Source organism: Bubalus bubalis, chromosome 4, assembly GCF_019923935.1.
Source record: "Bubalus bubalis isolate 160015118507 breed Murrah chromosome 4, NDDB_SH_1, whole genome shotgun sequence".
NCBI lineage: Eukaryota > Metazoa > Chordata > Mammalia > Artiodactyla > Bovidae > Bubalus > Bubalus bubalis.
In genome coordinates this window covers 3391671-3418157 of record NC_059160.1, presented here as the reverse complement: position 1 = coordinate 3418157, position 26487 = coordinate 3391671, and the positions used below count along the sequence as shown (strand labels likewise).

General features: G+C 58.4%; 1 protein-coding gene across 1 annotated transcript; it reads left to right on the top strand.

Moving 5' to 3' along the window:
* The first annotated feature begins 995 nt into the window (after positions 1-995).
* Positions 996-26360, top strand: TTC38 (tetratricopeptide repeat domain 38). Its single transcript, XM_006074951.3, has 14 exons — positions 996-1125; positions 2098-2175; positions 4940-5021; positions 6434-6605; positions 7581-7754; positions 9134-9209; positions 12444-12563; positions 15261-15320; positions 16197-16235; positions 17656-17737; positions 19791-19956; positions 22277-22436; positions 22649-22722; positions 25033-26360. The coding sequence occupies exons 1-14, from the start codon at positions 1093-1095 to the stop codon at positions 25124-25126; spliced, it is 1410 nt and encodes a 469-aa protein (XP_006075013.1). The 5' UTR covers positions 996-1092; the 3' UTR covers positions 25127-26360.
* The last annotated feature ends 127 nt before the right edge of the window (positions 26361-26487 follow it).

The window sequence follows — 26487 nt, the reverse complement described above, 5'->3', positions numbered from 1 at the left end:
GTTTTGAGCGGGGAAGGGCCTGATCTGATTTCCAGGTTGGAAGCATCCTCCTGCTGTGAGGGAGATAGATTGTAGGTGGACAGGATTGAAAGTACAGGGGCCTCTTAGGCGGGGTCCAGGGAAACCAAAGGCACGGGCCTGTCTGCTGCAGGAGCACTCGGTATGCGAGTGAGCTGGTCCTGACTCAGTTGGGGTTAGTGGCCGTGGAGGTGGTGAGCTGTGGGGAATTCAGAAAAGATGCACGTGCTGATGCATTGGCTGTCAGAGGACCGACTACATGATTTTCAGGGCCCCGTGCAAAATCAGAATGTAGGAACCTTCTTCAAAGATGGTCAAGAATTTCAAGACGACCACAGCAGAGTTTTAAAGCGAGCATGGGAACCTTCTAAGTGTGAGGCCCTGTGCAACTGTCCAGGCCACACCCAGGACAGAGGCACCCAGGCTTGGGGCCCTTACAGCACAGCCCCTCATCCCACTTGTCCAAAGCTGCTCCTAGCACCCCAAACCAGCTCTGGACCCAGGCCCTGCAGGAGCACAGGTCAAGGGTCTCCAGAAAGCCCTGCTACTTGCAAGGGTGAGCAGGAGAGGAGGGGAAATGTCACATCACCTTTTTTTGGTCTCAAAGACACTTTCCCTCCCGGCCACTTACAACCTCTACCCTGGAGAGGGTGCAGGGCAAGCTAGCCTTCAGGTCAAAATGACCTCTGTGAATGCGCATTTCGACGATTGGGAACCCCCCCTACCCCCACCAGAGTTTCAAAGGGACCCCCGCCACAGGGCTCCTCTGCCTCCCAGGGGACTGCAGTCACCTCTCAAAGGGTTCCCATGGAGAGGGAGTCCCTCATCCCACTCCCCCTCCCACGCCGGCCCTCTGCCCCTGCCGCCCCTGGCTCCTGTCTGATCGGGTAGGCGGGGGCTCACACCAAAGCTGCCAGCCTGGGGAGGGTAACTCTCCGGGCAGGGCGGGTGTGTCTAAAGCAAGGAGTGGGCGGAGACCTCCCCGTCCCGCCCCCAGCTACGCCCCCGAGGCTCGACACCCCGCCCCCACGCGGAAGGTCGTGGAGCCAGCACCGCGGACGCGGAACCCGCACCATGGCCGCCCCCGCGCCGCTTCGCGACTGTCAGGTACCCGGAGGCCGCCCTCGGCCGAGCGCCCGCGGCCCCGCATCCCCGGGATGGCCCCGCGACATGTGGGCTGGTAGGACTAGAGGTTCCTGGGGTGTGGTGGTGGCAGGGCCCCCCGACAGCCCCGCGGGCGTCCCGGGCGCACAGAAGGCACCAGAGGATACTCCGGTGTGCCCCACCACCGAGAGATCTGTGGCAGGAGGCCCGGCCCCTCGGCGACCCCAGATCCTCTTAAACAGCTAGCCCAGCAACCCCGTCGTCGCACGGAGGGGAGGCCTGGCAGTGGAGGGTGTCGTCTGGGGCCCGCTGGGGAGGGGAGCCGAGGAGGAGGAGCGAGGGGACCTGCCCCCACTGTTACTTGGAGGGGCCGCCGGCTGTGCTCCGGGAGTAAGGGGAGCGGCCTGTGCCCCTGGCAGGATGCCTGGGCCGCCACTACAGTGCAGAGTTCTGAGAGTTGGAGGTGTTCCCTAATGTCTGACTGAAAAAGTGGAATGAGAGGAATCGCTTTGGTGGTTGGCACCCTGCAGGCCAGGGAGAAGGACCAGCCCCTGGTTTTGGACTCCAACTCTAGCCCCTCCTTTGCCCTGGCACACCCCCTGCAGCCTGATGAGTGCCTCCCCCTTGCTGAGCGTGGGAGCCTTGGGGGGCACGTCCCAGTCACCCAGGTATCCTCCAGAGCCCCATTTCACGGAGGGGCCAAAGGTCAGAGGGAGGGAGGAGCTTGCCTGAGGGCAGTTGGCTGCTCTGTAGTCCCTGGCAGTTACTTAGGGATGGCCCCACCCAGGATTCAACTCTCTTTGAACTGCACCATCTATGAAATCTGGAAGTCTGCACTTGGCCCACAAGAATGGGGCTTCTCCAGGCCCATACCTGCAGAGTACAGGCATCAGCACCTTCGGGGTTTGGGGGTGGAGGCTCGTGTGTGCTCTTGGAAAGGCTACAAGGAATAAGACGGCTTCTTGATGTGTGCAGGCGTGGAAGGATGCCCGGCTGCCGCTCTCAACTGCAAGCAACGAGGCCTGCAGACTGTTTGATGCCACCCTGACCCAGGTACGCCTGCAGAGGGAAGGGGCAGTTCCGTCTGTAAAGATCCAAGAGGAGGTTTCTTAAATTGGTGAATGGTTTTTATGTTCATGAGATATATGTTTGGTGTGTCTTAGAGCCGCATTTATTTGCACCACGAGGACATGGTGCTTCCACACTGGCACAGTGATCTCTAGCTTCCATCCGCATAGCTTGCTTAAGGTTACAGCCGAACTGCCGTTCATCCGATGTGCTGTCCAAGTAGAGCTGGTCAGTGGTGACCGCATACAGGCATGGCACTGGAAGCTTTCAAAGCTTTCCCACTTTATCCTGATTTTATAAACATTGCAGCCCGTTAACCCCACTCGTACCCAGAGTTATTGTACCCTGGTAAACTCGAGTGTAGAAAGACTTCCTGGGGACCTTCGTGATGCTTTGAAGCATCCCTGCACTGGACCGATGGCTCAGGCCGCTCCCAAGTCCAAGTCAGTGGCTCAGAAAGCCATGGGTGCTTTTTAAGCTGCATGCAGACTTGAGCAATCCAGTGCAATAGAATCCATGTCCTCTGTATGCTCAGGATGGGGGAACAGTTCCACCTGCCCCAGGACATAGCTGGGAGGTCCTCCAGGTCTCGGGCATTGGTCTGTGAGGGTGCTGGGGGTTTTGGTGTGGAGCTCCTCCGTTTAGGACATGAGCCCTCCCTCTCCCCTCTCCTGGGTCTAATCTGTGAATATACTCTTCCACCTGTGGCTGTTCTAAGCCCTTCCACCGTATCACCAATCATTTCTAACTGCAGTCAAGGAGCCTATAGTCTTAGAACTAGGAGCGTCTCAGAGATAAGGTCCAAATGCTTTGGTTGACAGGTAGGGGAGCTGAGGCCTGGAGAGTAGGGCTGACTCCTGCAGTGAGTTAAGAGGGGCAGGATGCACCTGGGTCTACACACCTTAATGGAAAATTAGGGCGGGGCTCTTGCAAGAGCAGTAAGGCCGCTACCTGCTGATTCTATCCATGTAGCATAAGGACCGAGGAAGCTGCTAGAAACATAAGGGCCATCCAAGAGACAACGGGGGAGATGCTGTCGGCTTGCCCGGGGGCTGCGCCGTGTGCCTCTGAGCTCTTTACCTGCTTGTCCCCTTCCCCTTTTGGCTTTTGCAGAGCATGATTTGTTACAGGAAAAATTCCTCAGCGCAGCCCCACGCTGCAACCCCTGCCAGTGTGTACGCTGTCCCCTGCGTCCTTGTCTCTGTGCCCACTCCCCTGTGTCTTGTTAAAATACCACGTGCTAATTCTGTATAGATGGAGGTTGGATATCAGATAGAGCACATTCTAAAATCTAATGCATTATTATGGTTTTAGGATTTTTTAAGGTTTCTCTTTTGATGTGGATCATTTCTACAAGTCATTTCTGTTTTATGTTTTGGGCTTTGGGCCACCGGACATGTGGGATCCTAGCTCCCCCAGCAGGGATGGAACTGGAAATGCACCCCCTGCGTTGGAAGCGCACAGAATCTCAACCCCTGAACCGCCAGGAACATCCCATAGAGTTTTAAAAACTAGGCATTAAGGGATTTTTCCTGGTGGTCTGGTGGCTACAGCTTCATACTCCCGGTGCTAGGCCGGGTTCCATCCCTGGTCGGGGATCCTGCCTGTTGCTACTGAGCTCCAGTGCTGCAAGTAAAAGGTCCCGTTGCCACGGCTAAGACCCAGGGCAGCCAAATCAGTGAGGAGGCATTAAAACAGAGAGACTGGAAACAAATTGTCAAGAGCGACGATGAGATGAGATTAGGATGAAAGTGAGAGTGAAAGTCGCTCAGTCGTGTCCAACTCTCTTGAGACCCCATGGACTATACAGTCCCTGGAATTCTCCAGGCCAGAATACTGGAGTGAGTAGCCTTTCCTTTCTCTAGGGGAACTTCCCAACCCTGGGATCGAACCCAGGCCTCCTGCATTGCAGGCAGACTCTTTACCAGCTGAGCCACAAGGGACGCCCAAGAATCCTGGAGTGGGGAGCCTATCGCTTCTCCAGTGGATCTTCCTGACCCAGGAATCAAACCAGGGTCTCCTGCATTGCAGGCGGATTCTTTACCAGCCGAGACACCAGGGGAATTAGGATAAGTTTGATCTTTTAGCTTGAGCGCCTCTTCCTCTTTTCTATTTTAATATATTTTTAAATTTATTTTTGGCTGCACTGGGTCTTCACTGCTGCTCAGACTTTTCTCTAGTTGCAGCTAGCGAGGGATTCTCCTTGCGGTGGCTCCTTTTGTTGCAGAGCGTGGCCTCCAGAGCATAGAGCACAGGCTTAATAATTATGGCACATGGGCTTAGTTGCTCCACGGCCTTTGGACCATGGACCAGGGATCGAACCCGTGTCCCCTGCATCAGCAGGAGGATTCTTACCCCTGAGCCGCCCGGGAAGCCCTTCCTAACTCTCTATAATGGATGTTTACTATGGTTCTTTTCTAAAAAGAATAAATACAAGTACCCAAATGTCAAGTGCCCTCTTGAGGCTGACGAGGCTGACACTGCGGGCAGGTCACCGGTCAGGAAGGACTTTCCTTTAGATGTGTCGTTTTTGGACACAGAGGCCTCACTGGCCCTTGAACATGTGGTTTGAGTTACATCTATTAAGTCTCTTCATCTGAGATGCACCCAGCTACATTTTCTTTGAGCTGAGGTCCAGAAAATACTCAGTGTTCTAGAAAGAAAAAAAAAAAAGGTTTAGATACATGCCGTCATTTACATGAACTAAAAGCTCCCTTGGGACAGCTTTGTTTCCCCTTTTAAATTTCAGTACGTAAAATGGACCAACGACCAGGGCCTTGGTGGCATTGAGGGCTGCCTGTCAAAGCTCAAAGCAGCAGATCCGACCTTTGGTGAGTGATGCCTGCCCTGGGTTGAGGGCCGTGTTTCATGAGTCCGGCCCCTTGCTGGCTCTCTGAGTACAGACCTCAGCTGGGCCGCAGAGGGCAGGCCTGTGCTGGTGACCAGGTTGGAGGAAGGGAAGATCACAGTCACTGCTGTGCTTGGAATAACAGCTGCTCCCATAAAGATGCCAGTTTCTGTAGAAGGTGTCTTTCAAACGTTTTCCTTAATTGTTCATTAATTCTGCAAGGAAGACTCTGATCCCATTTCTCAGATGAGGAAACTGAGCTTCAGACAGAGTAAGAAATACACCCAAAGCTACCCAACTGGTAGTTGGGGATCTGGGATCAAACACGGCTTCTCAATCCAAAGCCTGGAACCCCCTGAAACACAAGAAGTGGCCTCTGCAGCCTCTCTGTATACTAGTGAGGCCTCCCCTAGAGAGGCTGGGCAGGGGAGACCGACCTGGGGACAGGGGCTGCGGTCACAGGCAAGCCATGTGCATGGCAGGCATGGGGGTCAGCCCAGTGCATTCCAGAACCCCAGCAGGGTAGCCCCAGCCTGGGTAAGGTTCTGGGCTGGGGGAAGGGCTGAGGAGGGGAGGGCAGCAGGGACCCCCCCACCCTGCCACCGCCCCCGCCACGGCCAGGTCCCACTGAGGGCAAGGGGCACAGAACAGGGGATGAAGGAAGCTGTCAGGGGAGCTAGCCTCTGGGCGTGGGCTCAGGCTCTCTGAGCAGACCCTGGTCCCAGGTCAGACGCGGGGGCCAGGTGTGGTCCCAGCACTCTGGTTGGGTCCTAGGTCCCAGACCCGGGCTAGGGACTGGAGTTTGAAACACCAGTGGACATCCTTCCTCTGTCAGGGTGGGGGCTGGCAAGCCCAGGTGGGACCTGGGGGCCCGCACACCTGCCGGCAAGACTGCTGCAAGGGCCGCAAGGCACCCCCACCCCAATCTTTCTCGGCCACCAAGTTCTCAGCGCAGGAAGGCAGCCAAGACACCATCATGGCTTCTGTGCTCTGGGGGCCACCCCCCGACAGCATCTACTGGGGGCCCTGGGAGGCCCTGTGCTGGTGGCAGGGATAGTAGCAGCTGATGAAGGAAGCAGAGGGGCTTCCGAGGCACCCCGAGGCAGCCCCTGACCAGCTCACCTGGTGGTGGGGGCACAGGCGACCCACACACTTGTGCTCCCTGGAGTGTCCTGGCTGGAAAAGTGTTCGGGGGAGGGCGGTGCAGGATGTGTTAGGATTGCTGCACCTCCACGCGCATGGTGAGGATCTGAGCTTTGCACTGTTGGTGGGGACACAGCCTAAGGCCACCTGACTTGCCCCTCCTGGGACTTGGGGTGTTTATTTCACCTGCGGGACCTGCCTGGGCTGGGCAGGACCATCTGAATCACCAGCTCTTTTCCCACTTTTCGCCAGCCATGGGCCACGCCATCGCTAATGGCCTCGTGCTGATTGGCACCGGAAGCTCCGTGAGGCTGGACAAAGAGCTGGATGCGGCTGTGAAGACGATGGTGGAGATTTCCAAAACCCAGCCCCTGACCCACCGGGAGCAGCTGCATGTGTCTGCAGTAGAGACCTTTGCCAAGGGGTGAGGGGCCTCCCTGGGCCAGGGCTGGCGCTCCAGGGCCACGCTCGCTGGCCGATGCCACAGGCTGCCCCAGCACTGTGCAGAAGGGGCTGGGGGTGATGCCCACCCTGCCTCCCATGCCTGTCTAACAGAACCACACCTTGTGTGCCGCTGTACCCGCAGCTGACTGAGGACACGGTTGGTTCAGATTCCTAGTCTGACATTCAAAGCAGCTTATTTGGTTCCATTGAATAAGTTGGTTATTATTTTCGTTACAAAAATAATTGCCACAGTCCATGGGTCACAAAGAGTCAGACTCGACTTAGCGACTGGATGACAACATCAAAAATAATAGGATCACAGTAAAGAAATAGATAAAAGAGAGAGGAAGACTCTTGCCCTTAGACTCCTGGTCCTAACACACCAGGTGAGCATCTGCCCATTGCCCCCTTCCCCCCTGGTTCCCACCTGTCCCCCTGTGTGTCCTGTGGCCCCAGGACAGCCCGTGTGTCTGCTCGTGTGGGGAGGTGCCTGCAGACCCGGGTGACCGGAGCTGACGGTATAGGAGTTCTGAAGCAGTGACGTCCCGGCCTTCCTGGTGTCGCTGCTGTTCAGTCGCTAAGTCATGTCTGACTCCCCGTGACCCCATGGACTGCAGCACACCAGGCTGCCCTGCCTTTCACTGTCTTCCTGGGGAATCAGTGTGAATGTCAGCGCAGGGCTGGAAATCTACCTCTCAGACTCCCCACAGCTGGTACACGGTCTCAGGTGAATTAGCAACTTGTGAAACCAGTTTTTTTGTTTGTTTGCTTGAATTAGAAAGTAAACCATCCCACTGGCTTTTGCATTTTCCGAGCCACAGCCTGACACAGAAACGTGCTTGTGTATTTTAAGCAGCTCAGTGCAAGCCGTGACCCTGGTGGGAAGTGAAGCCCCTTCCACTCGCCGTGTGTGAACTGAGTTCGGGGTTGCTGAGATACTTCTCTTGGCTTCCAGGAACTTCCCAAAAGCCTGTGAGCTGTGGGAGCAGATTCTCCAGGACCACCCAACAGACATGTTGGCCCTGAAGTTTTCCCACGATGCCTACTTTTACCTGGGCTACCAGGAGCAGATGCGAGATTCTGTGGCTCGAGTTTATCCCTTCTGGACGCCCGACATCCCCCTGAGCAGGTCGGTGCCCGCTAGGAGTCACATCATTTCTGTCTCAGCCTCACTCCTCTGCCCTGAAACTCGTGAGACTGCTGTTGCTATTTCCTGTTTCTTCGAAGTGAAAAGGTGGGAGTTCCCTGGTGGTCCAGGGGTCCGGCCTCTGTGCCTGGGTTGGACCCCTGGTCAGGGAACTACGGTTTCGCCACAAGTCTCAGCCAGAAAACAAAAAGTCAAAAGGCTTCACATCTTCATTTGATCTTTATCCCATCCTGGGAATGAATACCATTTTATATCAGTCAGCACTAAGTAGTTTTTGCTGCAGTAACAAACATTCTCTAGATCTTTTACTCCACTTCTTATTACGAGAAAGACGAGCTTCTCCCTCGTGATACATGTCTGTCAGAGGCAGGCGGAGTCTCTGGGCCCATGCCGTTGTCTCCCTCTGGGATCCCAGCTGGTGAAGCCACTACTCTCTGGACACGCCAGCTGCTAAGAGGAAGGAGAGCTCTCCTGGGGGACTCGCATGGCATCAGTGCTCAGAGTGAAGTGCTCTGAGTCGCTGGCCAGATCCAGTCACCCCCCCAGGAGGCCAGGAAGCACAGCGCCACCATGGGCTGGGAGTAGAGGGAGGCGTGGGCTACCTGTGAGCAGGCCGAGGGGCCACTACACGGGCGCGCCTGCACTGCATCTGCATTGCAGGCCTGTTGTGAAGGGCCAGGGGACTGAGAGGTTGCAGGGCTGTGTCAGGGCTCTCCAGAAAACGGAACCAGCAGGGCGTGTGTTTATTGTTACTTGCTAAGTTTTGTGTCCACCCCACGGACTTAGCCCGCCAGCCTCCTCTGTCCATGGAATTCTCCAGGAAAGAATACTAGAGTGTGTGGCCATTTCCTCCTCCAGGAGGTCTTCCCGACCCCGGGATCCAACCCGAGTCTCCTACGTTGGCAGGCAGATTCTTTACCACTGAGCCACGAGGGAAACCCAGGATATGTATATCTATGTCTATGTTATTTGCACACACCCAGAGGGAGAGAGAGGGGGCGGAGGAGGGAGGCATTGGCTCCAGGGACAGTGGGGACTGGCAAGTCTGCAGCCATTCCAGTCTCGGCCTTCATCTCCATGTGGCTGTCTGTCCTCTGTATGTGTCTCTGAGTGTCTTCTGCATCCAAAACCTCACTCTCCTTTCTCCTGTAAGGACACCAGCCATTGGGTTTAGGGCCCACCCTCATCCAGGATGACCTCAGCTTAACTTGATCTTGATAATGAGCTGCAAAGATTCGAATTCCACGTAGGGCATGTGTCCAGACACACCATCTGGGGGGACACAGCCCTGCACCCGCCGTGTCACGGGTGGAATGGTTCCCATCCATTTTTAAGAAATAATAATTTTTGTTTGTTTCCAGCTACGTGAAAGGCATCTATTCTTTTGGACTGATGGAAACCAACCTCTACGATCGGGCGGAAAAGCTCGCCAAAGAGGTAGGTGGGCCCTTCCTGAGGTGCGGGAGCGCCCTGGGGGAGCGGTGTCAGGGCGCAGAGCAGGCCAGGCTCAGCCCCGACTCTGCACCCCATTTCCTGCGGGGAGGGCGTGTGTTAACAGAGAGGGGAGCTCCCTCTGGCCACCTGTGCCCCCCGGGTCTGCAGAGCCACCTCGCACAGGTTGGGAAGGCCCGTGGGGCTCCGTCCGCCCCTCCCCCTCTGGGCCGCACGGCCTGGAGTTCTGTGCACCCCGGCTCCATGTCTCCAGGGCCCCCCTGGTGTATTCTGGACCCAGACTGTGTAGGTGGGAAGCGGGTGTCAGCGTTGCCTCTCCCACCTGGAACCGCAGGTTTCTAAGCGTCGCAGATAGCACCAAGCCTCTGGGAGGGGACCATGAGGTGCTGAGTGAGGCTTGTTGCCAAAAATCCACTGAACTATCAAGTTAGGAAGGGAAGAAAGGGAATTTTACTCGAGCCAAACTGAGGATTGTAAGCCGGGAAGCAGACAGTTCTGAGCACTGTTCCGCCTGTTAGAACTTGAAGGTACAGTTGCTTACTTTTGTGAGACAAAGGACCGAACATTGAAATGACATCCTGATATTTTCCCTAAAGGCCACTAAGCACACGCAGTCTGGATAAGCATGAACAAAGTGAGCAGCGAGTCACCATGCCCCGCTGCAGAGCTGCGAAAGGGCAGAGTTCTCTGAAGAACTTACGCTGCTAGCGTCGGAAGAGAGGGAAGAGTCCATCTCTAGGGCCGAGCAGGCACTCCCTTCTTTGAGGAGCTCTGGTTAATGTGTGATGCAGACGTGAACTGCTTATCAGGGAGCCAGGGAGGAGGCCCGAACAAGCACAGAGAGGATCTTATGCTTAATTTTTCTTGTCCTGCCTTAAAATATAAATTTTATCTCCTCAGGCTGCTTCTGGTGGGCCCTGACCTGGCATTGGGGCTTGCTGGCCAGGCCTTCTCTTGTGGACCACCTCCACCAGAGGGAGCCGCAGCCAAGGGCACAGAGCTGGGTGGGATGCTACGTGCTTCCCGCAGGCCTGGCCCCTCCCTCTGTGCTGGGGCACATTGGCTGGCCGCTACCCTGGCCGCACCCTGGACACCCGGGCTTGCAGGCCCCAGGGCCTCTGCTTCTCTGACTCAGAGGCCCCTCCTCCAGCGCCTCCCCTCCCAGGAGCAGAGACTGAGGCCCAGGGTGGGACCACCATGTACCCGGGAGTGACAGCCGCTCCTGGGCCTGGCTCAGGGCTGGCCCTCACTTGGACATGCCCGGTCCATCTGCTGGATGCAGTGCCATGAGGCATTGAGCCCTTCATCACTCAGAGGAGAGCAGCCGGGCTCTGGGAGGCCAAGGCCAAGGCCACCCAGCCCACAGAAGGCAGTGCCAAGCTCCCCCAGGCTGCCTGAGCACCATCCATGCTGCCTGGACAGACCTGCTCCCCAGCTCCCAGCAGGGCTCGTCCCCCAGACATTGCCTTGAAGGGCTCCCAGCACCCTCCCCCTCCCCAGGGGGCAGTGGTGCCCTCCTGGGGCCACAGGGCTCATGGGTCTCTGCAGACCTCTGGGCTCACAAATAGAGGTGGGACTTGACAGGAGGTGACAGGGTCTGTGATGCAGTCCCGAGTCAGGGCTTTGAGCGGGGACACAGGGGACTTCATGGTACTCTTGGCTCCGTGCTGGGGGACCAGGCGTCACCTCCCAGGGGGCCAGCTGCAGGAAGGTCCCCTGGACACCTTGGCATTGGGCCCTCCTGCTGGGTGCCTTCTGTGTGGGCACCTGTGGGTGGCAGGATGGTTCAGGAAGTCAGAGGGCGACCAAAAGGTGAAGGGTCACAACCACAGGAGCGGGAAGGGGTGATGTGGGGGGCCCCCTTCCCTCCCTTCAGACTTGTTCTCCTGCGGGTGCCCACACGCTGACTCCAGCACCAGTCCACTACAGGCAGTTACTGGGCAAGGCCAGGCTTCTCGGAAACTGAGAGTAGGCTCCACAGGCTCCTCTGGGATCAGGAGAGGCTTCGTGGCGGTGACACCCGGGCCTCATCTGCAGGCTGAACCCCCAGGGCAGAAAGAGCCAAGGGTGGCCACGGGGAAGGGAGAGGCAGGCCTGGGCTGGCTGATAGACCGAGCGCTGATAGACCGGGGCTTAGGGCAGAGGCGGGAGGGCTGGGCGCTGGGAGCAAAGTCTGGGGACAGCAGGGCCAGGTCACCCTGGCCAGGCAGACTCTGCCCCAGGAAACTGTGGGGAAACAGGTCAGCGGGGAGGGCGGCCACGATCCCCACAGCGGGTGAGAGCAGCCCCTGCCCTGAGCCCCGGCCCCGTGCTGCACCCCCGGGGTCTCCCGCAGCGTCCCGGTCCTGTGGGGCTCCGCCCCAGGCCCCCGGCATCCCTGCAGGCGGGCCCCTTCTCTGTCCCCACGCGGACCGGACGGGCGCGTGCAGTGGGGCTTCACACCACCCGCTGCAGCGCAGACCACCTGGCAGGGGCCAGGCCAGGGGCAGAGGTGAAAGGCACGGGGGAACCTAGGCGGCAGGGCCGGGGGGCCCGTGGTCGGGTGTGGGGGGCCTGGACCCGTGTGGGTGGTCCCCAGGGTCGCGGGGAAGCTGGGCTCACTGCCCCGTGCCGGGCTCAGCAGGCGCCCAGTAGCCTCACGCCCCTCTGCGTGTTGTCGCTGGCAAGTCCACCAGTCGTGTGAGTGGCCGTCGCTATTACTGGCAGTATCAGAGCGAGCCTGGAAAGCCACGCGTGTGGTCCCTGCGTGTGTGTGGGCCTTGCGTGTGTGTGGCCCTTGTGTGTGTACTAGTCGGGAGGGGCCGCTGAGAGCCCCTGGAGTCCGTGCACACTCAGCGTCCACTGGCCTCCATGGCAGCCCCGAAAGGAAGCTGGAGACGCCGGGCGGCGTGTTGCACGTGACTCAGCTGTGTACCGGAGGCTTGGGGGTCGGGGCTGGATAAGCCCTGCTTTGGAAAGACCCCACCGCCGCCCCACTGTGCGGCTCTGGGCAAGTCACTCAGCCTCCCTGAGGCTTAGTGTCCTCATCCGTGAAGTGGGCACTGACACCCTCGTTGGCAGCATCCAGCGTTCGGTTCACGGGCTGGTCTTTGGGGTCGTTACTTTGAGGCAGAGCCCAGGCCTCTGGTGCCCCTCTACTTGGGACGCCTTGTCCCCAGGTGGACTGACTCACGCATCATCTTGATTTGTCCTCCCGCCTCCCCCTCCTCACCCACGTAGGCTTTATCCATTAACCCGACGGACGCATGGTCGGTGCACACCGTTGCGCACATTCACGAGATGAAAGCAGAGGTCCAGGAAGGACTGGAGTTCATGCAGCACTCAGAGGCCCACTGGAAGGTATGGTTCTTGTCCATCCACCTGCCCTCATAAGTTAAGCTGAGGATTAACAGCCACGGTTACTGGGTGCAGCTTAGTTTTGGGGAAACTTCTGTTCCACTTGGAAGCATTCCTATCAAACCACCGGGTCCCCTGGGAGCCACATGGCTCCCCAACACCTGCCAGCATTTTGCGGACAATTCTAGAATTGGTCGTGGCCTGAGGCATTTGGCTGTAGAAGGGATGGATGAGAAAAATTACTGGGTGAATAAGAACCCAGGCTTCCCAGGTGGCTCAGCAGTAAAGAATCCTCTACAATGCAGGAGACTCAGGTTCGATGCCTGGGTCAGGAAGATCCCCCACTGGAGAAGGAAATGGCAACCTACTCCTGTATCCTTGCCTGGAGAATCCCGTGGACAGAGGAGCCTGGTGGGCTACAGTCCACGGGGTCGCAAAGAGTCAACCACAACTTAGCGACTAAACAACAGCAACAATCCAGAGCCCGGCGCTGGTGAGAACCACGAGGGCTCTGAGCTGCCTGCTCCGCCACTGGCCAGAGGGCTGGACACGGGCCCCAGAGCCACAGAGTGTCCTCGGGGAGCAGCTGGTGCAGCCAGGGGCCAGTGGGGTGGGTGAGGGCCCAGCGACTGTCTGCAGGGCTGGCATGCGGGGGCCAGGTCCCTGGTGGGGCTGTGGCACCCCTGCCATCCAGACCTCTCAAGCCCTGCCAGGCCCTTTCCTGGGGCCTGACTGCCCTGGGGCCTCCCTGTGCCCGCCTGCGCCCAGCTGCGGTGGCCCTCCACCCTCACACATGCCTCTTGTCCTCGGGCTTGTCCCTGGCACACACCCGGGCTACCTCTCCAGGGGTGGTCTGCTGCCCAGCCCTTCTCTGGGCCCCGGTGGGCACCCAGCAGCGGGTGGTCAGCGACTGAGCAAACAAAGGCGAGACCAGGAACCCGGCAGGGAGCGGGGACTGGCTCGGTCACCTCGGTGCCTCCCAGCGGCTCCCTGGCCCAGGAAGGCCAGTGAGAAGTCATTGACGAGAAGGCAGCGCCCCGGCCTCTCCGGGATGGGTATTAGGTGGAGCAGGCGAGCAGGTGCAAGGTGCACTTGGAGAACTGTGACGGCATCAGGTTCGGACTCACGTCTTTTAAAGGATCCCCAGACCCTGGGCCTGACCTCGGCCCTGGGTGGGGAGTGGAGGGCGCAGTGTGGGTCGGGCCCCGGACCTCAGGCCTCCCCGGCAGGTACTGACCCCGCATGGAGAGGGTGCCTGGGCAGCCGTGCCCTCCGAGGGGGAGGCCGGGGAGGCCTGGCCAAGGCCGGGTCATTTGTATTCATTCCATTTACTTCCTGCCCCAGACTCTGGATTTCCTGGGCCTGGGTGCTTGAGGCCTGGCCTCTCCCCAGGGCAAGAGCCCGATCCCTCTGAGCCTCAGTTTCCTCATCTGAAAAACCTGCTGTTGCCACTGCCGTGAGGCCCCTGGCCCCAAAGGAGCACCCTTGGACGCTGGTCTGACTCTTAACATGAGGCAGCCCTTGATGGCTGGGCTCATCTGGCAGGCGCCGGGCCCCGACGCCTGTGCAAGGCCCCTGCCGTGGCTCCTGACAGTCTCCAGCCTGACTGCACGGCCCAGGGGCAGATGGCGGGGCCCGCGGCTCCCCTTCCTGTCCTCCAGTGCCTGCCTCTGGCCCTTGGCTGCTGGCACCAAGCTCAGTTCTTCAGGCTCCAGTCAGTGTCCCAGGCTTTAGCTCATCCCAGGACCCCACTGAGGGTCCTGCCCAGGCTTCTCTGTCTTCAAAAGGCCTGTCAAGTGGAGCCAGCATGACCACAGCACGACAGGGGCACCCTTGGGGGCATGGAAACCCAGAGGAAGCATCCCACCCAATTGGGCTTGAGGGGGAAGCACTCAGAGAAGGCTTCCTGGTGGAGGCAGCCTATGAGATGAATGTCGAAGGGTGCGTAGGAGTTTGTGGACAAAGGACAGGGAGGTGTAGGATCACTGTAAACAGAAGTCCGCAGTGGCCTGTGACAGAGGGGAGCTGGGAGGGTTGATCCTCAGACATAGGTGCCAGGTAGACATGGGCCGTGGAGGAGGCAGCGTTAGCTGCCTCCCAGGAGGTGGGAGGTGTCCAAGCAGAGAAGGAAGTGTCTGTTGCAGCCCTGTAGGCTGGCACTCGTGGTGGTGCCCAAAGCAGAGCAGCCGCAGCCATCCAGGTGCCACCCCTGCCCCCTTATCCCCTGGGCTGTGCCAGGACCTGCAGAGGTTCGGCCCTGGGCACAGCTGTCTGTCGGGCTTTACTGGGATACCCTGCCTGTTGGGCACAGTCGGCCTCTGCAGCCATTTGGATGGACTTCCTCATTTTCTCCACACCACACCTAAGGAAGGAGAGGCTTGGGGTGCCAAGTGGCCCCCTCTGGGTGGCTCTGGTTTTCCTGTCTCCTCGTCCTGGGGCTAAGATGCCAGCCTGCCATAGCCTCAGCACCCTCAGTAAATTCAGGCACACCGCTTGCCGAGGCTCAGGGCTGAAGGAATGGACAGGCGTGGACTTGCCAGCCAGGGCAGCTGAGGCAGGGGCTGGGAAGTGTTTCCTGCACCCAAAGCTGCGGGGTTCTGCGTTGACACGGACAGCAGCTGCTTACCCTCCCGTACCGCGCCCCCCCAACCCCCGACCCTGGGCTGTCAGATTTTTCTCATTCTCTTGTTCTTTCCCCAGGACTCTGACATGCTTGCTTGTCATAATTATTGGCACTGGGCCTTATATCTGATTGAAAAGGTAAGATGACCGGCTGTCTTACCCTACAAAGATGGAGGGTCTTACCCTCCAAGGAAAGAAAGGCTTTTCCTCCTGTGCTGTACTGTATACCCTGCAGAGCAGTGGTGTGTTTGTGCATTTCAGCGGTGTTCTCACGCAGTCGGGCACTCATGTTTTCAAACAGCTTTTCAGCTTTGAACTCCTTTAGGTATTTCCCACTGTCCTGGACTCAGAAATCCTGTACACACGTGTGCCATTTGTGGCGACAAGGCAGCTCCAGTGTGAACTGCTCCAAGGCAGCCCCTGGAGTGAACTTCCAGGCCTGCACCCCACGGTTGAACCTGGATGAGCCGTGGGGCCCTCACAGTGCTTCACCCCAGTGGGGGCGCAGGTGTGGGGCCATGCTGGACCCCAGTAATCCCACCACTGGGTCCCATTTATAAGGGCTCTTCTTACAGTTTGTCGTAGAGAAAATCTAGAAGCTCCCTAAAGGTCCAAAGAGAAATGCTTGGAAGGTAAGGACCCTGTAAGGATATGCAGAATGCAGTAACACAGCATCTTCAAGAAAGCAGTGAACCCAGCTGAATGGGCCATGAGGAAAAGACAGAGAGGAAGAAACCATCCTGGAAGAAATAGATGGGAGAGCTCTCAGCCGCTCGACAAGTGCTTCATGCGAAAAATGATGCTTTCTCAGAAAGGGTCCCCTAGCAGCAGCTGGTGCCGTGTCTCCCACCTGGGAAGAAGGGCTGGGGCTGGGTGGGTTCCCCTCCTCCCATCCCGAGACCCACCAAGCTATGGGCAGGCAGGCTGGGGCCTTTGTCGAGGCGTTTTCAGTTCATGTCTCAGCATCTCATTTCACCTCCTCCCCGTGTTAATCCCGGAACTTCATTTTTCCAGGGCGAATACGAAGCTGCATTGACCATTTACGACGACCACGTAAGTCCACGCTTGCACTCGATTCAGTTTATTGCGTCGATTTACCTTCAGTCTCGAACAGTTCCCTGATCCAGTCCGTGTTGCCCCAGACAGACCCACAGCTGGAGCGAGAGCCCAGCTCTTGTGTAAGACCTCACAGCACTGATTCTCTCCAAGGGCGGTGTTGAAACCCAGAATGGGATTTGACTCTGCTCGCCTGTGGGCGTTGGGAGATTGCTTTCCCAGATGGCTCGGTGGTAAAGAACCCACCTGCCAATGCAGGAGATGCAAGAGATGCGGGTTCAATCCCCTGGGAAGATCCCCTGGAGGAGGAAATGGCAACCCACTCCAGTATTCTTGCCTGGAGAATCCCATAGACAGAGGAGTCTGGTGGGCTGCAATCCATGGGGTTACAGAGTCGGACACAATTGAGCACTAGATAAAGCGTACATACTGTATTTTACCACGGTAACCAGTGTAAGTGTGTGGTCACCATGGCAACCAGTTTGTGTGTACAGTTACCATGGTGACCACTTTAAGTGTGCGGTTGCCATGGTAAGCAGTTTACATGTACAGCTCTGTGGTGTTCAGTACATTCACATTGCAATGCAGCCTTTGCCACCATCCATTCCTGCAACTTTTTTATCTTTCCAAACTGAAAATCCCCACCTACTCAACCCTAACCATTCCGCCTCTCTCCAGGTCCTAAGTATATGTTTGAAAGTGAAAGTGTTAGTCACTCAGTCATGTCTGAGTCTTTGCAGCCCTGTGGACTGTAGCCCGCCAGGCTCCTCTGTCCAGGGAATTCTCCAGGCAAGAATACTGGAGTGGGTTGCCATTCTCTTCTCCAGGGGGTCTTCCTGACCCAGGGATTGAACCCAAGTCCTGTATTAGCAGGCAGACTCAACTTTTGAGCCAAAGATATGTGTTTAAAAGAAAAAAAAAAGCCTAACTCACAACTTCTGGGCACCCCACTGTGGGCTTACGAACAGTATGGGGCACAGATATGCTTGTGATTTGAGGCTCTGAACCCTGGAGAAAAATGCTCAGTAGGGTTTCCTGTAAGAGGAAAGCCTATGTAAGCTCCACCCTATATAAGGCACTCCTCGCGGTAGGGAGTGAAGGGTGACGGGAGCTTGTGGGGTGGGGTGCAGACCTGCTGGAGCAGGAGTTGTTGTCAGGCCAGGTGGGGACACGTGGTGCGAGGGGGGCCAGGGCCCGACGCCCACTCCCCCGGGGCCAATGCGCTGGGCTCTCTCCCAAGCCTGTCCAGTGTCCCTCGGGCACTTGGAGCGGCCCAGGCCCTGAGAGCCGAACGGCCCTGAGGGGTGCGTGGAGGGGACGCTGGCGGTGGCTTCCATGGGCTGAGGGCCTGGCCCGGATGGGCGGACTCGGGCGGTCCCTGCAGCCCCTCACCCCCTCACCTGCCCTTGTCTTCCAGATCCTCCCCAGCCTGCGGGCCAGCGGGGCAATGCTGGATGTGGTGGACAGCTGCTCCATGCTGTACCGGCTGCAGATGGAAGGTAGCACTGTCTGCTTCCTGGTTCCCCCCCTCCAGTGTGACAAGCGGGAGGTGCCGTGGCTGGGGTCCAGGCCGGCGGGAGCGCCTGAGCAAGTTTCTCCAGGGCCTGCTCTCAGCCCTGGGACAGTGTGGCCCCAGGTCAGGGGCCAGGCCCCCGCTGCCCTTTGTCCTGGTTCCCACTGCCCCTCGGAGCGCAGGCGTCCAGCTCCAAACCTGGCGGGCCCCTGCCGTCCCCACAGCCTACCTGCCCGGCCTGCAAGGCACAGGTGGCACCTGGCTACCAGTCTCTGGTGCCATCTGTTTCTCAATGCCCAGGGATTTCAGAGAGACGCGTTTCTCAACAGTGTCACCCAATGCTTGGACGTGGCCGGGACGGGGTTGGTTGTATCCCTGGGGGCCACGGAGGGCTTCCAGCCGACCGCTGTACCGGATGGCTCTCTCCTCCCTCTCAGGTTCAGCAGAGCCAAACCCCTGCCCACCATAGGGCCTGGGTCAGCGGGACAGAGTGGGGATGAGGCTGTTTCTAGAGTGCTCTGGGAAGGCTTCTTAGAGGAGGTGAGACGGAAGCCACGAAAGGGAGCGTAGGGTTTTGCTGAGGGGCGACAGGAAAGGACATCATAGCAGGGAGCAGCCTATCCAGCGCCCCAAGGACGGCAGCCGATGGCCTGTTCCGGGGACGAGCGAGCGGCACGGCCCACGTGCTTAGATGGAGCGGAGGAGGCTGAAGGGCGGGGATGGAGAGTGATGAATGCGGCTTTTATCTGCGTCTTGGAGGGCCTGTGGGGCCAGGCTGAACCGGTTCTGTCCAGCAAGTGGGCTGAGCAAGGGGAGGCCAGGCTCGAGGGCGCGACGGAGCTGGGATGCCAGAGCCTGGCTGGTGGGGCCTGTGTTTCTGCTCAGCCAGAGCCTCCAGAGCTGGGAGGGGAGGGGAGGGCCCGGGGAAGCTGCGTCCTGCTGACCCCGACCCTGTAGACCCTTCGTCTGTGGAGGTCCAGCCCGGGCCTCAAGCCTGGGCCCCCCGATTGCCTGTGAGGAGGGGCTCAGAAGGGCCGGGCCCTGGTCTGGAGGCTGGGAGGCCCCATCGGGGTGCCATGGGGCTGGGGAAGGGAGAGGAAGGCCACTCGCTTCCTCACCGCAGAGTGGAGCCTCCAGGCTGCTTCCAATTGACGGGCAGAGACATGGAGGTCCAGGGCAACCACAGGGTCGCGGGAGGAACGTGAGGAGCAGGAGGGGGAGTCGGGAAACTTGCAGGATCCACGAGGGACAGGAGGGGAGGTGGTGTGAGAGAGCAGAGCAGAAAGAACAGTCTTGAGCTGCAAATACAGACCCAAAGGAGCGCTCAGTCGCTTAGTTGTGCCTGACTCTTTGCGACAACTCTTTGCAGTCCCATGGACGGTAGCCCGCCAGGCTCCTCTGTCCATGGGATTCTCCAGGCAAAAACACTGGAGTGGGTTGCCATGCCCTCCTTCAGGGGATCTTCCCAGCCCAGAAATCGAACCCAGGTCTCCCGCATTGCGAGCAGATTCTTTACCATCTGAGCCACCAGAGAAGCCCCAAAAAGAAGACCCAAAGGATGCTCTTTATGAATTCCGCAGGTTCTGACTGGCCCCCTGCCCCGTGTCAGGGGCCTTCCCAGTGAGAACCACAAGAGGAAGTTTTACAGTGCTCCTGCTCAGTCGCGTCTGACTCTGTGCAACCCCATGGACTGTAACCCACCAGGCTCCTCTGTCCATGGGATTCTCCAGGCAGGAAGACTGGAGTGGGTTGCCATTTCCTTCTCCGAAACAGTGGTTTGGGGTTTGTCAAAGGGGTCAGAGACTTCATTGAACACCCTTCCATAGCTTTTATTATTTTGATTGGCTTTCTACCATACCCATCTGCTGCTTTTATGATTAAACAAAGTTAACGTAAGCCAGGCCCAAAGGCCTAAGCCCGAGGCCAGATGCTGCCTGCCAGCTTCGCAGGGCCTCCTCACGTAGAACCACCCGTGGGGGCCAGAGGCTCATGCACACAGCGCTCACGCCAGGCCCGCGGGTGTCCCCCCGTGTCCCCAGGGGTCTCCGTGGGCGAGCGGTGGCAGGACGTCCTGTCTGTGACCCGGAAGCACAGCCGAGACCACATCCTGCTGTTCAACGATGCGCACTTCCTGATGGCGTCCCTGGGCGCGGGGGACACCCAGACCACGCAGGAGCTGCTGACCACCCTGCGGGACGCCAGCGAGTACGTGGAGAGCCTAGGGTGGGGGGGCGGGGGCACTGCCGGGGTCCAGCCCCGGCTGATCCAGGGTATTCGAAGGAGAGACGGCGTAGGCGGCCTATTTATTTAAATATTTATCAAAGATATAAAGAGTAATAGAATGAGGATAGCTCAGTGAGGAAATTCAGTGGAGAAAAGCGGCTGAAATAAGGATAGCTCAGTAGGAAAATTCAGTGAAGAAAAGAGGCTGAATAAAATTCCAAAGCAAGGAATTTACGTCACCTACGAAGGCCGCAGGCGTCCTCCCGTTCTCCTGAAGGAGAGGAGACACTAAGGCCTCCCCGGTCAGATCTTAGAAGCCCAGGCAAAATTAGTAGGCTTGACGAGCTTCCCCGCCTCAGAGGAAAAATTCAGCCAGAAGGTGAAAGAAAGAACAACATGGGGAGACCAAATTTCGGTGAACAAAAAAGGGGTGTACTTTATTTTCCAAAGTAGTTTTATACCTTAAGTTGTGCATAGAGGATAATGGGGGAAGGGATGGAGTCATGCAAGGACAGCAGTTCCTGGTCCTAATTGAAGCCAGGCTTTCAAACTTAACCTATGCAAAAGTTCAGATGATTTACATCATCTTCTGGCCAGGAGGCCTGTTAACATTTTAAGAAACTTATTTTTCTCTAAAGGTGATTATTCCAAAGTCAGGCACCAGCCTCCAAAAAAGCACTGGACAAAGCTGCATTCCTATAGGGCAAAGGTGAGGTGGGCTCAATCAAGAAAAGAATTAACTCAAGGGTCCAAGGTTACAAACATTGAGGCTACTACTTACATTTCTATACACCCATTATATCAATCAATACACTGCCAAGGACACAGTAGGTACAGAGTATGGAGACTTAGCAGCAAACATTGGCCCAGTAAGTGAAAAACCCTTCACCAATACAATTTCTAATCAATCTTTTAACTACTCAAAGGAATCTGTGTTTAGACAGTTTAGAACATCTCCTGCCTCTCACAGTTGGGAGGCTCTGAACAATCACATGTGGCCGGAAAAACCTATTCAGGCAGGCTAGAGGATTTCCAAAGGAGTTTGTAGGTTGAAACACTGTCACACCCAGGAATTATTAACTGGAGCTGTAAGTTAACGCTTTTTTCAGAGAGAGGTAGTGGGGGACAGCCCCTCGTAAAGTCAGAGGTGTAGGTGAGAGTACAAAGCAGAAAGTAGGCAGACTCTGGTTTTGGGGGTAGATGCTCGCGAATTTCCAGGGAGACTCCTGAGGCTTGATCCCACCTTTGCGTATGCCGAGCCTCCTTCCTCATGACCTTTGCCACGGGCGGAGCTCACTCCCCGAACAGCACGGCAGACCGCCTCTGCCTGCTGGGAGGCTGAGGGTGGAGGCCCCAGGTGAGCACAGCCACACGGATGCCCGTGGCAGGTCCTCCCAGGGGTGCCCCTTAGACGAACATCTTCCGAAGGTGCGTGCCCCAGGTGTTCAGTCTCCCCCAGGTGTGCGTCCCCACGGGGCGGGCCCTTCGAGGGTACAGTTGCTTCCCCCCGGGACACAGAGCAGTCTCTGTCCTCTAGGCCTCAAGGTCAAGGTCAATGTCACGCCCAGGGGAGGTGGGGAGGCCTGGAGCCAGAGGGACTGCCCCTTACAGGGTCTCAGCTCTCTGCTCTCAGCCTGCTTCCTCAGCTGGTGGGAGAACGGGGGCAGTGACATGGTGACATCCCCCGCACCAATCACAGCGAGGCCAGAGAGTCCGGGGAGGCACAGTACAGGCCACCAGGGATGTGGCCAGCCATCTCCCGAGTGGAGGGCTACAACTGGGGACCAGGAGCCCTGGTGGTTTGTCCCAGCTGCCCAAGGGAGGGTGACACCCACGGCCACTTGCCCTGCCCCTCCTCCTGGGGCTTTGGCCATAGCTTGAGGCCCCCAGCCCTCATGACCCAGACTGGCCACCTCCTGAGGGCCCTGGGAAGACGAGGCCTGCCCCAGCTGCTCATTCGGTCCAGAGGCAGCACCAGCTCCAGAACCAGCCTTGACTTGCTTTCCCTGCGAGGCCAGCTCTGCTACTCCCATTCTACAGATGAGCAAACTGAGGCCAGGAGTCAGGGCACCGGCCCGAGGCCACAGCGCCATTGGACTGAGTTGAGAGCCCTGTTCTCTCCCATCCCTGGTGGCCTGTCCTCCGTCAGCCCACCTGATCAAAGCCCCTACTGTGTGGGGCACAGAGTCAGGGGCGCCGGGCTGAGGAGGAGGCCACCCTCTTAGGGACCTGAGTCGGGTGAGAAACCAGTGTGCCGCCACGGGGGCAGCACAGAGCTGAGGGCACCCTCTCGGGCCGGCAGGTCCCCCGGGGAGAACTGCCAGCACCTCCTGGCCCGCGACGTGGGGCTGCCCCTGTGCCAGGCCCTGGTGGAGGCCCAGGATGGGAGCCCCGACCGCGTGGTGGAGCTGCTCCTGCCCATCCGCTACCGGCTGGTCCAGATAGGAGGCAGCAATGCCCAGGTGAGCCCCAGCCTTGCACGTGTCACGCAAGGGCCCTGGGGCCAGGAGCCCCCACAGTCCGCAGCCCCTGGGCGCCCGTGGGGGTGGGAAGATCCTTGCGGTTCACACCCCCATAAGTTTATCCCTGAGGACTGGCCAGCCTGCAGTGGGGGAGGGGGTCCCCACCCCTCGTCTCGCGTCACGGGGTCTCACGTGCCTGATGCATCTTTCAGAGAGATGTCTTCAACCAGTTACTGATTCACGCAGCCTTGAACTGCTCGTCTGGCCTCCACAAGCACGTGGCCCGGTGAGTTCCTCATTCTGGCCCAGAGCCCAGCCAAGAAGGACCCCGAGCACAGCCCCTCTCACTCGGGGGTCTCCCCCGGACTTTCAGGGTCCCAGAGGCTCCCACCTGCCTTGGCCGAAGGTGGTGCCCGTCTCTAAGCCTGTGAAGACACGAGTCTCCGAGGGTGCCTGGTTCTCCCCTCTGAGCATCTGCAACTCGACCAAAGGGGCCGAGGGCCCTGCCTTCAGTGCCCCCTGCCCTGCCCCCCCAGCGCACTCTTTGTCCTGGCCACGCTGAGCTTGTTACTCGTGCAGGCCCCTGGGCCTTCACACATGCCGCCCCTCTGCCTGGGATGTCCTTCCTTCTCCTGCACCAGCTGATGCCCACTGAGCCTTCAGGACTCAGCTCACATTGTCCTGCCAAACTGTGCCAGGTGCCAGGGGGAGAGGTGGGTGGGTAGGCCCCAGCCGAGGCTGCGAGGAGCTTCCCTCTCCTACAGGGAGTAAGCGATTCATTCCACAAATGTGTGTGAAAACGCTGTGGGCGTGGGCACACTGCCTGGGACGCTGTGATGGAGGGGCTGAGTGGACGGGGGCCAGGGTGAGAGGGAGCCCGTGGAGGTGACATTCAGGCGGACTCCTGAAACCAAGCGGGTTTAACCGGCTCAGAGGTGATCTGCTCAGGAGGAGGGGTGCGGCTGGAGGATTGGGGGGTGTTGGGGTGGGGGCACCCCAGGAAGAAAGCTCTGGGAAGCCAGCCACTGCCACAACCTCTGTGCTCCCACCCCCGGCTCCTCTCAGTCCCACCGGCCCCAGTGCCCTGGGGGTGAGATGAGACCCCCTCCTCGCCCAAGTCTCCTGGCCAGCTGGAACGCCAAGGGGAAAGGGGTGCCAGGGTGCTGGGTAGGTGGAAGGGGTGTCCTGAGGCTCCGTGAAGCTGCTGCTGCAAGTCCAGACTGCACAGGGGGGCCCTTGCTGGGCTCTGGAGGCTAGAGGTCAGGTGGAAGGGGCCAGAGTCCATGCAGCCCATGGCAGGCAAGGCCCAGCTTCCTCAGTGGTGGTTCCAGCCGAGCAGTGCAGGTGGTGGTGGTGCTGATGAAACAGGCATGGATGGTGTGTCCCACGAGTGTGGACAGACACACAGGAAGTGGTTACACCCTGTAGCACCCTGGACGCATGGCCCTCTCTGTCAGCCCCCCACGGCCACATGCAGAGCCGCACACATTCTCTAGTGCTGGAGCTGCTTGGGGGCTCCAGGCCTGGTGGCAGCTGGGCAGGGAGGGTGGGGTCCTGTGGACAGAGAGGTGGGCGAGGCCTTGAGCAGGGGAGCCGGGGTCAGCTGGGGGGCACGATGCGGTCCATGCTGCGGGTGCTAGGGAGCCCGCTGCCGGCGGGGTACCCTCCTGGCGTCCTCACGCTGCTCAGCCCCCCTCCCCTCCAAAGCAGAAAGCCTCGGCCCCCTACCATGGTGTCCCCAGCCCCAGTGCCAGGCCCAGCCCCTTAACCCCGCCCTCAGTGCAAAGGATCACTATGTTCAGTTGTTTGGGGGGGTTTTGTCTTAAATTATCCTCCCTTGTTGAAAGCTGGAATTTCCCCCTCACTGTCCCTTTGGCCGCTTGATTCCCTAGAACATTCTCAGGCATGTTGTTCAGTCGCCCAGTCGTGTCCGACTCTTTGCAACCCCATGGACGGCAGCACGCCAGGCCTCCCCGTCCATCACCCACTCCCGGAGCTCACTCAAACTCACGTCCAGTGAGTCAGTGATGCCATCCAACCCTCTCATCCTCTGTCATCCCCTTCTCCTCCTACCCCAAGTCTTTCCCAGCATCAGGGTCTTTTTCGGCATTCTCAGGCATGGTCTTCCCCTCCGTCTCCACAGTCACGCCCCACCCTCTGGTCCAGGCACTCCTTATGGCAAGGAGACAGGCCCCCAGTCTTGGGGCAGGTGAGGCCACAGGGGTGTGCCCACCCTGAAATGCTCTGCATTTGGGCATCACCAGGACACTGCCAGGGTGCTCTCCAATCATCAATGGCCTGGGCCAGCATGAAGATGTGGGGCGGGAACCCAGGCTTTCTCGACCTCACAGCGCTGCCCACCTGCTGTCCGCTCCCCACCCCTGCCAAGGCCCCGTCTCCTGCCTCTGGGCCTTGGTCCCACCTGTCCCCTGGGCCGTGATGCCAGCCCCTCCCTCCACCACTGGGTGAGGGGGCGTCTTGCTTTCTGCCAGCTCAGCCCCAGCCCATGCTGCTCGTGTCCTGCCTTGGGGTGGAGAGCCATCCATCCCCCAGCTTCTAGAAGGTTCCAGCACCGACCTTGTCTCTGTTTCCCCAGGAGCCTTCTGATGGAGCGAGATGCCTTAAAGCCCAACTCCCCCCTGACAGCTAGGCTCATCCGCAAGGCGGCTGCCGTCCACCTCCTGCAGTGAGCTGGCCTGGCTGCCCACCCCGAGGGGCCTCTGCGACCCTCAGACCGGCTGCTGCATGGGCTTCGCAGGGTTACAAGTGGCTGGGGCCAGTTGGCTGGGCCTGTAAAGCAGAAGTCCCTGTAACCAGCAGCGTTACAGGAAGAGGGGCAGAAATCAATTTTCGGCATGGTTCCAAATCTTCTTCTAATCCTCGCTCAGGGCCACAGTGCAGTTTCAAGCAGAGCCTAGGTGGGGGTTGCTGTTTCATTTGCCTCGAAAACTGGTTTCCCAGGGGACCCTCCTTTACACCTCCCAGTTCAAGGGTTGGAAGGTGGGGGTGGGGTGGTAGTGGGCTCAGCTTGGGGAGGGGAATCTCCCATCCACCCCTAGGGGCACCCCTCTCCCCACTCTAGGCTGCCCCTGGGATAAACCCCATCGTTCTGCCTTCCTCTCCATATTCTGGAAAGGCTCTGTCGTCCCACCTTCTGGATGAGGGTACCCCTGGTGGGGAGTGACTTGCCCAGGGTCCCAACTAGTGGGGGCCCTGTGCCTCCTGGGAGAGCGGGGCTCCCACCTCAGTGCCTGGGCCCTTGGCCCTTCTGCTGTGTCTGCAGAGACGTCTGCAAGCTTCCCCTGGGGCTTTAGTGGCACTGATTTGGGTAGATTTTCTCTTAAATCTAAACTGCACATTGTCAACCATGATTCTTAAAAATTTTTTACTTTGCATGGGAGTACAGTTGAGTTGATTTATGATGTTGTGTTAGTTTCAACAAAGTGATTCAGTTATACCCATGCATATGTCTGTTCCTTTTCAAATTCTTTTCCCATTTAGGTTGTTATAGACTATGGAGTAGAGTTCCCTGTGTTCTGCAGTGGGTCCTTGATTATTTTTGTCAACCATGATTTTAATCATATGTATGCACACTCGCTGATCTGCTGTGCTTTCTGAGGTGTGAGGATTGAGTGTGGAGGCAGAAACCAAAGCCTTGTGACTTGGCTTTAACAAGATCTGAGCCAGTTTTATAACTGCTGCCTCTGTCTCCCTCCCCGCGGGGAACCCGGCCCTGACATCCAACTCGGTGGTGCTGTGAGAGGCAGTCTCTGCCCACTGGTGTTTCTCAGGTTCCTTCAGTGCAAACTGAAATTAGGTTAGGGACTCATGGGGCAGGGAGGGGGCGGGTCTTCCGGGAGGCAGCAGACACATCTAAATCGACTAGACATATTTCCTGGGATTAAAATAAATTAGTTAATTGCTTCCTTTGCCTGACTGTTACTGGGTGGGCACCTCTGAGCCTCCTCCATGTGCCAGGCCTGGGCTGGGTCCTGGGAAGACAGGCTTCTCCTGAACATGGGGGTGGATTAGGGCAGTGAGTCAAAAGCAG